The 14,035-nt window shown below is 43.0% G+C and overlaps 1 protein-coding gene across 1 annotated transcript in view; it reads right to left on the minus strand.

The window, feature by feature from the left end:
* Nucleotides 1-14,035, minus strand: part of DNAH11 (dynein axonemal heavy chain 11) — a 250,146-nt gene that overhangs the window by 127,263 nt on the left and 108,848 nt on the right. Inside the window, exons 37-42 of the mRNA XM_053263692.1 lie at nucleotides 5,794-5,886; nucleotides 5,355-5,549; nucleotides 3,889-3,966; nucleotides 2,177-2,309; nucleotides 1,183-1,310; nucleotides 417-565 (exon numbers count right to left, since the gene is read on the minus strand). Coding sequence (XP_053119667.1) covers nucleotides 417-565; nucleotides 1,183-1,310; nucleotides 2,177-2,309; nucleotides 3,889-3,966; nucleotides 5,355-5,549; nucleotides 5,794-5,886 — 776 coding nt within the window. The remainder of the gene's footprint in view (nucleotides 1-416; nucleotides 566-1,182; nucleotides 1,311-2,176; nucleotides 2,310-3,888; nucleotides 3,967-5,354; nucleotides 5,550-5,793; nucleotides 5,887-14,035) is intronic.

Raw genomic sequence — 14,035 nt, forward strand, 5'->3', positions numbered from 1 at the left:
GGTTGTATGTGTGTATTACTTACAACCTGTTTCTCCTGAAAGTGTCTGAACTTGTATTTTTGAGCTGATATTATGGTAAAGTTATCTGAAAGATGGGTGTCAGATGTTTGGACAGGGGCGCAATTTCAGTGCTTGCCCTAGGCGCTATTTTTCCTAGATACGCCTCTGAAAGTAGCCCCTCCCCATAGCAACAGCGCACTGTCACTGCACCAGAGCGTTGTTTGTTTGGATGTTGGATAAAAATAATTATAACAGCAGCAGATCTTATGCTCAAAGCAATAGTCAACTTGAATACTGAAAAGTTTAGTTATTTTCTACAATAATAATCCCAGAATCAACTCATAGCCCACTAAACTAGATAGCAGGTTATTACTCCCTTTGATGGTATGTTATTTTTTACAAGAGAAAGTACTTACGGATTCCAGCCAAGGTCCTGTGGGTTTACGTATAAAATACCTGCTCTAGACACTGTAGCAGGAGTGGCTGTTTTTAAATGGTGTATCTCAAACAGCAGTCTCATTGATGGAGTCAGAGGGACACGCTCATTACTTGCAAGAGTAAGAACCTAGGCATTAGCAGCATTGAGTCATGTTATTCTGACAAAATGATCAGCGGCATACATTCTAATAATGAATCAGAGAATTGCCACCATGAGTATGCCTGTTCACATTTAAAGATGCATTATAAATCAAATATTCATTGGGCTTAATGAATTCAATTCTACATTTTTGTAGATAAAGTCATGATTTATTTATAATGATGGCCACCAACTTCTGGGGGTTCAGGGGAAACCAGATTAATTGAACTTCAGAAGTAAACCTATTTGAATTATATAACTGAAGTTCAAAAACTATTTGAACACAATTTAATTTAAGAGATATGCTCTAGCTATATATTAGTTCTGTGGAAAATATTATGAGATGTACATTAAAATGCATGTACTTTCTATGCATTTTGATCTAACACTAACATTATTATAAGATACCAGAACACAAGAAAGCAATACTTCTTGCCTGTGAAGACAGAATAGAGTGCAAGATGTGCAGAATAAAAGATCCACATTTTATTAATTAACAAAGGAAAAGAACACGATAAGAGAAAAGAAAATAGGAAAGAAACAAGAAAGACAAATGTGGAAGTTGTCAAATGGGAAGGTACAGAATGTGTTTCCTAGTTGCTCACCTTGTTATCATCCATAACAGTATTGAGTGACTCAATCCACATAGGATCTATGTCCCCATCTAAGACGATCCATTTGGGCCAATTATGGGTAATACTGGCTTGCTCTCTCAAAAGCAAAGAGAAGAGGCCTGAAAATTGAATGCAAATACATTTTAAACAAAGAAACTTCTAAATACTGAAAAATGAAAAACTTTCCAGTTGGGATCCAAAAAATCCTAGATATGCAAGCATTTTCAGAAGTAAAGTAGAGCTTGCCCAATTTCCTACTTCAACTGCAGGAAGCACATATTTCAATAAGGAGGTCTGGATCCCTCTGGAAGCCTTCCACAGAGCATGCTGTGTGGCTAGCTTCCCACTTTCAGTGCAAGATTCCCTAGAAGAAAAGCGTAACTGTTTTCCCCAGTATCGGTTCCAACATTCCCAGGCGTGCACAACAGTGCTGAAAGCATGAGTGCATGAAATCGTCACATACTGTACCTCAAAAATGCTCTGATAACCGATTGAGAATACATATGGAATACATTGAAAAAATGTATTCTTACTACTACTACTATGTATGTAAGTTGCTTAACTCGCCTAAGGGGTGATTGATGCATGCAGAGGAATTCAGTGCTGGCTCCAGGTTAGGGAGCCATCAGGCCCGTCCCTGAGTGGGCATACCTCCTTCTTCCCATAGCTGCCCATTTCATTTCCTTCTTCCTCAGGGCCAAATCCACATGACCACCCATGTTCCTGGTAATCACATGCAGCTCTTAACCAATATTCTAAAGGGCCAAGCCCATTACGTTAGTATGTCAAAGAGAAAGTCAGTCTGAAACCTTCTAACATGCCACCTTTCCATAAGCAGGCAGTTTGAGAAGCATTCAAACATGAAATTCCATTCCCCAGTAGCAGTCTGAAGTGGTATACTCTGCCCATCTGCTCCTCACCATGCATCAAGATGGAGATTGTGCAAAACATCACAACAACAAATGCAAACATATCCCCTACTTGCCATCTTTCCATTCTCGAGTAGCATGATGAATAAAGCCAAAGAGCTCATCAGTAGTTACAGCTTTGGGATTCAGATCATTCCATACAGGCTTCTTTTTCATATTAACGTAAGTCCTGTTCAGAGTTCTCAAAATCTGAAGAACAGTCAGAAAAAGATTCCCATGGTAAGGTCCAGGTTTCATACCTGGTTCCTAGAAAGTGTCAATATATATGTTAATACGCAATCTCATATTGTGCAGGAGGAGGTAAACCCTTCCTGTATTCTACCAAAGAAAACCACAGGGCTCTGTGGACACCAGGAGACAAAATCGACTTGACGGCACACTTTACTTACTTTACACAATACTGCTATATGCAGCCTTCCTTAATATCTTGGCTTATAACATTTGGCTTTTTGGACTCCTGTTTCAGAAGTAAATGTTGAAACACATCAAGAAACAGTAAACTTTCTGAATCCAATGGAAACTGCCCACCTTCTTATCATGATTCCTTTCCCCTTCCTTTTGCTAAGGAATCTGAATCCTGAATCTAGGTACTAATCTTGCAGTCTCTCTCCTAAATTTGTTTGTGCACACTTGGTTTGCAATAATCTATGTTCATGTATTTTACAGGTTTCTGTAATGTTTGAAAACCCTGCAAAACTCCTTAAGCCAGAAATGACTAAGGCAAAAGAAACGATTGGATATGCCATACGTAGCAATGCTTTTATCATGCCAGCACTTTCAATATTCCTAAAAACTACTTTTAAGGTTCCACCTCTTGCTGTGTAGAGGGTTCCAGATGGCCTCAGAATCATGGCCACTGGAGGAGTGTATTGTCTGGCAATCTGTTCCTTTCACAGACTGCCCCAAGGAGACCCTGCCTCAAGGAGATCTTGCCTCCAGCTCTCCAAGGGACTCACAGAGCTCCTTCTCATGGCAGCCCTCCTCCTGGACTGGCCCCTCATCACTGGCCAGCTCTGGTTTATATAACCCTTGAAAGGTGGGGCAAGTCTTGTGAGAACTCAGACAGAGATCTTGCGTGAGTTGCCCCTGAACCGGCGATGAATCGCCGGCTTCAAGCAATGATGTGCTGCTATCCTGTGGGGGCCAGGCAGATGCTCCCTGGCCAGGGCAAGCAGCCACCTCCAGGTGGCTGCATGGCCAGGAGGAACTGACACCAGCCACACTGGGAGGGTAGGTTCCTGAGTGCTGGCCTGATCTCTTGCGGTGGCCTCTGGCCCATTGGGGGATCTCTGACACTACTGTATTTCTTCAGATAATTTGAGAAGGAAAATGAGAAACAATGGGAATACCATGCCCAAGAAAGAATCACGGCAGGTTCCAGAACCAAACAAGGCTACAGTATACCAGACTGCTCCAGCTGAGCCTCTCTTTCCAGTAGAGAAGAAAACTATTCCAAATCATTAACATTTCCCCCAAAGAGCCACACTCACATTTTATTTCCAAATGGTTTAGACTGAATTAATCCCTTGATACCTTGAATCCCAAAGATAAAGTAGTAGAGTCTTGTCATGACTGACCTGGCCATATTTAACAGAGAGGTTGTACTTTAAATCAGAACTGATGAGACTGGCTGAAGTGAAAAACAATTTATAATTCACAACATGGTGCTCTATAGATGAATAATAAACAATAGTACCTTGCATGGACAATAATCTTTTAATTGCAAAATGTGTCAGTGAACTAATTGTAGAATAGGTCTGTGTTGTACCTGGCTTTTCCCCGTGCCTGCGTTTCCCACTATAAAGACAGAGTGACGCACTGCCAGCAGCTCCTCGAGCTGAACAACCTGCCAAACAAAATTAATACACAGCTAGTAGTTTTGTTTCCTTTCCTCCCTTTACCACTAAGACACTAATTACTCCCCACATAGCTGCTTCCCTCCCACCCGCTCTTGTAGTCAGAAAACCAAACTGATGCTTCTCCAAACAAGTTAAAATTGGGTAACTTGAAGAAGGTGCATTAGTCTCCTGTGGCTTTATGTCCAGACTTGATGTTATGAACAAACCTCAAAAATTGAACACTAACCTCCCCCTTTCTCTTCTGCTGCTAGCTGAGTTGTACACGACCATATTCCAGTTAAAGTAAACAAAACACTCAAGTCACCTGTCACTGGAGGATGTCAAATCGTTACAAAAGGGATGGCAAATGAAGGTAAAACTCTCCCTTCTGTGTAAATTTTAAAAATAATACAAGGATCTTCAGAGGTTTATTCTAGAAACACTAAAGGGAAAACTAGACTGAAGAGGAAGTGGGGCGGGGGAAATAAATTCCACAAATTGATTTGAATTAGTCTGTCAAATCGACCATAGAAATTTGCCATAGAATACTGACATGCAATCCATGGATTGGTTGGTCCAAGCAGACTCCCTCAGTAAAGCATGAGAGACCGGTAGCACCAGACTTTGCTCCACATTCCTCTTTAGTGCCGGCAGTTCTACCTTTTGAGAGCCATAGCTAACCCCGAGTGGAAGAGCAAGCCTTGTTCAGCCACAGCCTGACCTCCTTCACTCCCTTGCACAGAGCTCTTGTCTACAGATGACCCACAAGAGTGTCCTGCTTTAGTTTCTAAAGCATCATGTGGTACCGGTTTCTAAGGGCCCATATGCAAACATGCAAGTTGCAGCTACATCAGATGAGCTGTCTGCTTCTGGAGTCAGCTGCACTGAGTCTCATACCAGCTCTCACCTATGCACACTCTGGGCAGTTATGACTGCAGTGCCTCAATGGCAGATACATGCCTGCATAGGAATTTCCTATACCACAAAGGTTAATTCTGTCTTTGTTTTTGACTGAATAAAGGAGTACATCAATTAACTGGCAAGCCCCAGCGCAGGCGTGCCCTGATTCTTGTCCAGGGTGAAACTTAGTAATCACTAGCGCTGAACTATTTGAGAGAAATCTGAGTAAGGACAGCATTTCTGCTTCAGGGCAGCAGCACTTCCATGTCCAGATAGCAGCAGTATATAGTACTATTTTTACTGAGATATGAAGCTACTCATATAAAATTGGCCTGCACGCTCACAGTAGAATGTTATTGAAATACCAGTGTTTTCATGACACAATAGGAACACTGTACTCTACGCAAGGGTAACCTTCACATCCAATACAACCTGTCTGCAATTATTTTGATTGAAATTCTTAAGGGGTGTAATTAAAGGCAATGGGTTCTTTTACTTTGAGAATAAAGCTCTCCTCCGGCTGCAAGTGAAGCTCCAGGGTAGACTGTTTAACCATCTGTTCAAATTGCAGATCCCTCTTCCTCGGAACATCCAGAGCTGGAAACAGGTCACTGATTAGGCCCATGAAAATTGGGATATCATCTGTCACTATCTTAGGCAAGTTGAAGTCCCTTAAGGCTCGCATTAGTACCTGGAAAAGGATGGCAAACCACACATTATCATACCTGCAAGGGCTTTAACTCAATTGTCCCTGAACAAAATACACTTTTGTACTGACAGAGGAGAAGCATTTGCTCCTCTAAATAAAAAAATTCCATCCATTTAGAGAGAGAGAGAGAGAGAGAGAGAGAGTAAAAAACGATCAAAATCAATCTGAGGATATGCTTCTGACGGTGATATTTTTACAAGCGACAAATCTCTATTAATGTGCATACCTGATCCTCAGGTCTTGTCTTGTCTCCTCGCTTCAGGGAGCCAGCAACTACCAAGACAGACTTAACAGCACGAAGACCCCAGTCATAATGATCCTGTGGAGAAGTTACATAGAAACATTTAAAATGATCACTTACAAAACTCAAGAACATAATATAGTTTCCTTTTGTTATTGTGTTTTAAAATTTGGAAGCAAAAATTGTCCTGCTGTTTTGGTTTTTGATACTATACTCCTGCTATGATGGGGGCTTATAACAGGGCGGAGAAAGTTTCTAAAAATGTGAGAATCCAACTGCTGAGTCTTTCAAAAAACAAATCCAATTTTTGATGTTAATCATGTTGATTATTTATGTTATTCATCATTAACCACATATAGCAACGTATCCAAAACTGAATATGAAACTTCAGGTTACAAACAGTTCAATGTGAGTGTCAAAGCAATAACAAGTATTGAACTATTTTAATACAAATATATTGGCTAATTAACATAGCAAGTATGGTAGTGAGGAGGTTTACAAAGAAGCCAAGGAAGACCAAGACAAAAGACTGCAGCAGGCTTACTCAGGACTGAACAAAACACACACCTCATTTAATACGCATAGTCTTTTTAAATGCACACTGTGAATTATGTGATGTGTGCTCCAAATGTTTAAAAAAGGGGGGGGGGATACTAGTAATATTATTAGGACCTGTGCTTGACCATGGAATTATGTTATAAGTTGGATCAAATACACTCTCTGAATTAATGACACTGCTGTTTTACGTGGTTCTACCCATAAGTAAGAAAAGTGATTGTTGAAAAATAGGTTGCTCACTTGTAACTATTGATCTGGAAGTGATCCGTTGCAGTCATAAGAGTGAATGGATTCTGCGCCTGAGCAGGACCATTTGGGCAGAATTGACTAGCTCCTCAAAGCGCTAAGCCCCACCCGCTGCATGTGGTGCAGTTCTTTAGTTTGGGTGGGCTAGTGTTCTCTCCTCAGTTCCTGAAGGACCAACATTTGGATACAGTCATCATAAGGATTCAGTCCACGGCTTTGATAAGGAAAGTAGCACTCCATGTTCCATAAACATACATATTGTCACTTTGCATACTGCAGTGAGGCCAGTAGGAGGGTCTTATGACTGCAAAGGATCACTTCCAGATCAATAGTTACAGGGGAACAACCTGTTTATTTGAATCATGATCCGTTGCACTCATAAGAGTGAGTGACTAACGAGCTGTTAGTCTGGAGGCGGGTTTAATATGCTAAGGTAAGACCCTTTTCAGCACACCCCTCCGAAGTTGGCTTGAGCTGCAGAGTGAAGGTCCAAGGCGTAGTGCTTAACAAAGGTTTGCTCAGATAACCAAGGTGCTTCAGTACAGATGTCCTTGAGGTTAATGCCGGCCATATGGGCGGCAGAGGTAGCATAAGCCCTGGTAGAGTGGGCTTGTATGGTCCTTGGGGGCTCCACTTTCTGGTGCTTGTATGCCAGGGGGAAAAATATTTATTTATTTTATTTATTTATGAGTTCCACAATCCAGTGGGATAGTCTGTCCAGGAAAATGAGTTCCACAATCCAGTGGGATAGTCTGTCTGGAAATTTGGCAACCTTTAACTTTGCCCTTGTAACCTACAAAAAGGCATTTTGTCTTCCTATAGGGTTTGGTCAGATTGAAGTAGAATAGGAGCACACACCAAACACCCAAGGAATGCAGTAACCATTCCAGAGCCGTTGTGGGATCTCAGAAGAAGGTAGGCAAGACAAAGTTGCTGTTGATATGGAAGTCTGTAACCACTTTAGGTCTAAACTCAGGATCCAAGCAAAGCACTACCTTGTCATCATGAAATTTATCATAGGGGACATCAACGCAAACAACATTTAATTCGCTCACCTCTGGGGCCAACGTTATGGCTAGTAGAAAAGCTGTCTTTAGCATCATGAGTTTAGGAAGAGCAATCACCATGGGCTCGAATGGAGACTCTTTTAAAGCTGACAGAACCAGGGATAAACTCCACTGTTCAGTGGGCCGATGGATGGGAGAGCAGAGGCTGTGTGGGCCCTTAAGGAACCTCTTTGAGTCCAGATGCAAGAAAACTATCTTTCCGTCCCACCTGGGATGGCGAGCAGAAATGGCAGCCAGATGGACTTTGATGGAAGCATTGGCCAGGTTCTACTGTTTCAGTCATGAGGTATAGCAATACCTGGTGAGAAGTAGCAGCCTGACCTGAGGCAGGAAGCCATGCTTTTGAGCATACAACCTAAAATGCTTCCATTTGCTGTTGTAACTGATGCGATTAGATTTCTTCCGGTCATTGAGAAGGATGTCATTAAACAACCTATCCTCCAGGCTGCCAGGTTCAGAGTTTTCAGGTTGGGATGGTGGAGCTTTCCGCCCTCCTGCACCATAAGATCCTTGCATTGAGATAATAATCTGTGGCGACCCTTTGACAGTCTGAGTGTTTATTGAAACCATGGCTGTCAAGGCCACCATGGAGCAATTAAAATTGCTCCATGCATATTCCTGTTGGATTTTCGCCAGGACCCTGTTCAACAGAGGATAAGGGGTGGGTGTGTATAGAAACTGTCAACCCCAGTTGAATTAGAAGGTATTCCCTCCAGAGTTGAGACTGATCCCAGCCCTCAAGCAATACTGGCAGCACTTTTTCCAATGTGATGAAGAGGTCGATATCCAGGCTCCCCCAGGCCTTGAACAGCACTTGGAGGTATGTGAGACTGACTTCCCAGTCATGCTGTTGCAGAATTTGTAGATTTGCGACCTGCTGAGGTGATCTTCTAGAGTGTTCTCCACACGCTTGATGTGGATTGTGGTCAAAGGTGTCCACTGTGCTATTGTCATATTCCAAATTTGCAGGCTTAGCATGCAAAGGGAGCAGGAGATTGTCCCTCCCTGGTGGTTTAGGCATGCAATCGCCCTGGTATTATCCAGACTGATTCGGACCACCTTGCCTTTCAGAGATGGCTGGAAGGACTTCAGTGCCTGAAAAACTGCAAGAAGTTCCAAAAAGTTTATATGCAGTTGGTGCTGCATCGGAGATGACAGTCTTTGTGCTTGAAAACTGCTGCAGTGGGCTCCCCAGCCCTGGAGGGATGCATCCATCAGGACCCAGGCAGGTGGTTGAGGTACCTGGAAGGGGGCTCCCAACTGTAAATCGACTTCCTTGGTCCACCACTGAAGAGAAAACAATACTGTCTGAGGAATCATCGGACGTTTGTGTGCGCTGTCCACATTTGGCTGGGGAAAATGAAACCAGAGCTGAAGACATCTGAGTTGCAGCCTGGTATAGTGTACAGTGGAGTTGCACAATGCCAGGAGCCCTAGCAGTTTCTGCACTTCATATGAGTGGGCTGAGCTATAAAGGTGGCAATCTGGGTCTTGATGCACACAAAGTGTTCTTCGGGCAGAGAAGCCCATTGTGATTCTGCATCAATGATGGCCCCAATGTAATCTATCCTTTTGACTGGATGTAGCCTGGACTTTGTCCAATTGACTTGGATGCTTAGATCCTCTAGTAGGCTCAGTTCTGTCGAAACCTGCAAAGCTAACCCATTTTTCCGCTGTCCTGACAGAAGCCAGTCATCTAGATATGGAGAAATTGTCAACCCCTGTGCCCAGAGTTGTGCTATAATCACAGCCATGCATTTTGTAAATATGCAGGGGACCATCACCAGACCAAATGGCAAGATGTTGCATTCATAGATGTGGTGCCCCACCGTGAACCTGAGGTACTGTCTGTGATTGCACTGGATCTCAATGTGGAAATACACGTCTCCGAGATCCAACATTGTGAACCACTCCTCCCCATGGAAGAGAGCAAGGATTCTCTGCAACATCACCATATGAAATATGTGCACGTCCACATGACATTTTAGCCAACAAATGTCCATGACTGGCTGAAGGCTCACATTGCACTTGGTATCCTGAACATAGTGGGAGTAAAACCCTCGCCACTGATCTGTCCACCAAACCAGTGATATCTCCCCTTTGCCTAAGAGAGCCTTAACTTCCTTCATCAACAGTGGGGAAACTGATATGTAGCCCGACTGGACTATGCGAAGGACCCAACGGTCTGATGTTATGTTGCACCTGGCTAAGGCATGACTTGCCAGCTGATGTTGGGGGAGGATAAAATGGATTAAATGTTGAAAATCGGTATCAGGAAATCGGTATCAGGAATCTCTTGGAAAGGTTGATTTAGAGGACAGGCCACTCAATCAAAGATGCTGTTTTCCTGCATCAGAGGTTTTCGGGTGCAGGCCCTGAGAATTCCCCACTTTCTGATCGAAAGGTTTCCTATTAAAGCACTGATAAGCTTATGGTAGTCATTCTTTTCTGATTGTTTATAGGAGTATTGTCATCTGCTGAATGAATGGTATTTAGAAGAGCAAGTTTGGGAAGGCGCGGTGAATGTCTTCGCCATGAATTTGGATTTTTTGATAGACTCCATGGTAGAATCTGTAGACTCACTCTGTCCTTCATGTGTGGTTGCAGAGCAGTGGATCGCAGCCATGCATGCCTCTGCAGAGAGACTGCAGTCACCAAAACGAGTGACTCTGTTTCTGCTAGGCATCTGGCATTGCTCAACTGTTGCCTAGTAAGGAGGGTAACCGTGGCATGAACTTCATTGAACCTAGCCAACAATTCTTCTGGGAATAAATTGGCTTACTAATTAAAAAGAGAATTCCATTTGGCAAAACATGCAGTATAATTTGCAATTTTGACTGCAAGGCAAGAAGTTGAGTAAATCCTGTGACCCACCACATCTAACTTGTGACCCTCCTTGTCCCCTGGGGTGGTATGCCTCCTCCCTGTCTTGGAAGAGGAAGCACAGTCCATGACTACTGAATTGGGAGATGGATGCTTCAGCAGAAAATCATTTTCTTTCTCCTGGATCCTGTACAATTTTTCAGGCATTTGGAAGGTGGGGGCAGAGGTCTGGAGAACCTCCCACACAGACAGGCATGGGATCCTCTGCAGAAGGGGTCTCCTGGGTGGCTATGGGGACCATCACAGCCAATGTCTGGTGTCGAAGTTTCCAGAGCCTATAGTCTCCTGAGGGAGACCCTGTGAGAACTGGACTGACAGGGAAGCATTGCCTCGACCTCCTTCCTGGAGGAGTCTCTGGGTGGCAACATAATCCTTCGCCACCCTCCAGGTACATGGGCTGTTGGTCTGCATAGTAGAGACACATGTGGACATCATGAGAAGATCTTGAAAGGCTGAAGGAGTTGAGTGCACTGACAAGAGGGGTCCAGCGGGCAACATCCTAGGTGTTCTCATTACTGAAAGAATAGTCACATCTGCATCAAGCCCGTGACTAAGAAAACTATAAAAGGTTGTTGAAGGTATTTTAAAATGATACATGTGTTATTATGTATTCAGCTCACTTCTCCTGATGAACTCCTGTTCAAGCAGGAGGAAACAGGTTAAAATTACCTAGGATACCTGTTGGGTATTTTTTTTTTTTTTTGGACAAGGAGCATCTATCAGAAGGAACAACATTTGTACATGAAGCTACCTTCAGAATAACTTGCAAAGACAAAAGATCTGGAAGAATTGTGAGTAATAATTGGAGCAACAACTTGAACACAGAACCAGCAAGAGAAAAGAGAAAAGATCTGGAAGGACTATATGTCTCCATGTAATAGGACCATGGACATAATTGACCTTCAGCTACACTTTTTGGGGGTCTAGAACACAGATAATTTCTTTAGCAATTTGTGTGTTTCATTTATGTAAGTTGTGTGTGTGAATAGACTCTTATACACGGTATATATACCATCCAGTATATGTTTTTGTTCTCTGGCCCGTGTATCCTCAATTCTTTCATTCATTGTTGCAAACCGCCCAGAGACACAAGTTTAGGGAGGCATAAAAATATGGTAAATAAATAATAATAATCAATAAATAGGAGTATAACAAGGAAAAATAAGGCCAAAATAAGGCCAACACAGCCATACTAGCTCTCATAGGTAGCAAACAAAGTGAAGTCTGTGTCTGGATTATACCACTTCAGGCTGCAGGTGGGGGTTTATTTGATAGAATACTCCCCCATCAAAAACACTCCTACAAAAAGAGAAATTGATGTCAGGGAGCAGGCTAAGCTAATCTTTCTTCCCAATATCTAGAGTTCTATGTGCTGGGGATTTATTTTTCTTTTTTCGCTTTCAAAAAAGGAATCAACAGGTGGGGAAAACCATTGTGGTTTATGCTACTGCATAACAGTCACTAGCAGAATCCTGTAACTTTGGAGACACCTTGCAAATGGCTCTGTGAGATCAGCTGGATTGTGGTCTCAGAGACGAAAGCATTCAGAAATGCCTCCTGACATCATCTGCCCTTACCTTTTAAAAAAGCCTTAGAAATAGCCCCATCTATGGAAGTGGCTACCCATGAGTCACAGGAGTTGCAAGCTGTGAGTATGAGTGAGCCCCCCAATCATCTTCTATTTTACACTCTGAGTCAATGGGGTAAAAGAGAACCCAAGGGAAAATGAGAGTGTTGTGGCAAGCCAAGACCGGGAGGAGAGCTGGTCATGTGATATGACTTGTCCCCTTAGCTAAGCAGGGTCCACCTTGGTTGCATACAAATGGGAGACTACATGTGTAAGCACAGTAAGATATTCCCCTTAGGGGATGGAGCCGCTCTGGGAAGAGCATCTAGGTTCCAAGTTCCCTCCCTGGCATCTCTGAGACAGGGCTAAGTCAGATTCCTGCCTGCAACCTTGGTGAAACCATTACCAGTCTGTGTAGACAATACTGAGCTAGATAGACCAATGGTCTGACAGTATATGGCAGCTTCCTATGTTCCTATAAGACTGTTAACTGCTGCCTCCAAAATGAGACATGCTGGCAGTATGGAAAAAGGGGGCATGTACAATCAGTGTGTCAGCCTGGCACATTACACAGGAGCAATAGTAAGGCCCAACAATATTGTAGCAACAGTGATGCAGGGCAGTGTCGAGCAGCTATCGTGACATACTGGTACAAGAGAGCAGTGTTGACAGCAGGGGAGGAGAGTTAGCTGCCTTACGTATTTTATGTGTACACACTGCCTCTTTTCAAAATGAGGATACAGAGTTATATGGATCACTCCCCTAATAGATGACAAAGCACATTGAATGGAAATAGATATTGGCTCAGCTATGTTATTTCTCAGAAAGTGCATGAAAAGAAATTCAGCCATGTATTCATGCGTTCAACAGCCATCAAACTAAAGATATACATGGGACAAAAACTAATCCCAATTGGAGTGTGTTCTGTGCCAGTTCAGTATAATGGCCAGTCCCAAAATTTAAATCTATATTTCTTCCCACGGGCAAGGGGCAACACTATTTGGATGTATTTAGTTAAGGGCAGTCCAGTTAGACTGGAAATCCATCAAGACTCTCCCAGTGCCTTGGAGAACTGATTTGCAGGCACAGCTGGACACCATTTTGACTACTGCTTCTCAGGTTTTTGAGCAGGGTACAGGATCATCCAACACAGATTAGAGCCCTGCATGGAAAGTGAAATGCCAGATATCCAAGCTGGTTTCAGAAAAGGCTGAGGAACAAGAGACATAGTTGCCGATACACACTGGATAATTGAGTAAGCCAAAGAATACAATAAAGTAAGTCAATATGTGCTTTATTGACTACAGAAAAGCCTTTGATTGCATCGACCATGTCAAGTTGTGGAATGTCCTTAGGAAAATGGGTGTCCCAGAACATCTCATTGTTCTCATGAGAAACCTATATGCAGGACAGGAAGGCACAGTCCAGATGGAACATGGCGAAACAGACTGGCTCCAGATCAGCAAAGGAGTCAGACAAGGCTGTATACTTTATCCTTATTTATTCATTCAGTGTATACGCTGAACATATACTGAGAGAAGCTGGACTGGAAGAAGATGAGCATGGTTATAAAGGTGGAGGAAGAAACATCAATAACTTGCACTACACTGCTGACACCACTCTGATAGCTGAGAATGTGGATCATCTGCAAGCTATAGTAATGAAAGTCAAGGAGCACAGTGAAAAAATGGGACAACGACTAAATGTAAAGAAGACTAAACTAATGGCAACAGGCACAGAAACCAGCCTCAGAACTGATAATGAAGGCATTGAAGTTGTAGCTAGCTTCTGCCTTTTACAATTGACCAGCAACAGTAAAGGATCCAGCAGTCAAGAAATACGCCACAGACTAGCACTTGGTAGGGTTGCAATGAAGGCCTTGTAAAGGATATTTAGATACCATGAC

The sequence above is a fragment of the Hemicordylus capensis genome, chromosome 6 (assembly GCF_027244095.1).
Source record: "Hemicordylus capensis ecotype Gifberg chromosome 6, rHemCap1.1.pri, whole genome shotgun sequence".
Taxonomy (NCBI): domain Eukaryota; kingdom Metazoa; phylum Chordata; class Lepidosauria; order Squamata; family Cordylidae; genus Hemicordylus; species Hemicordylus capensis.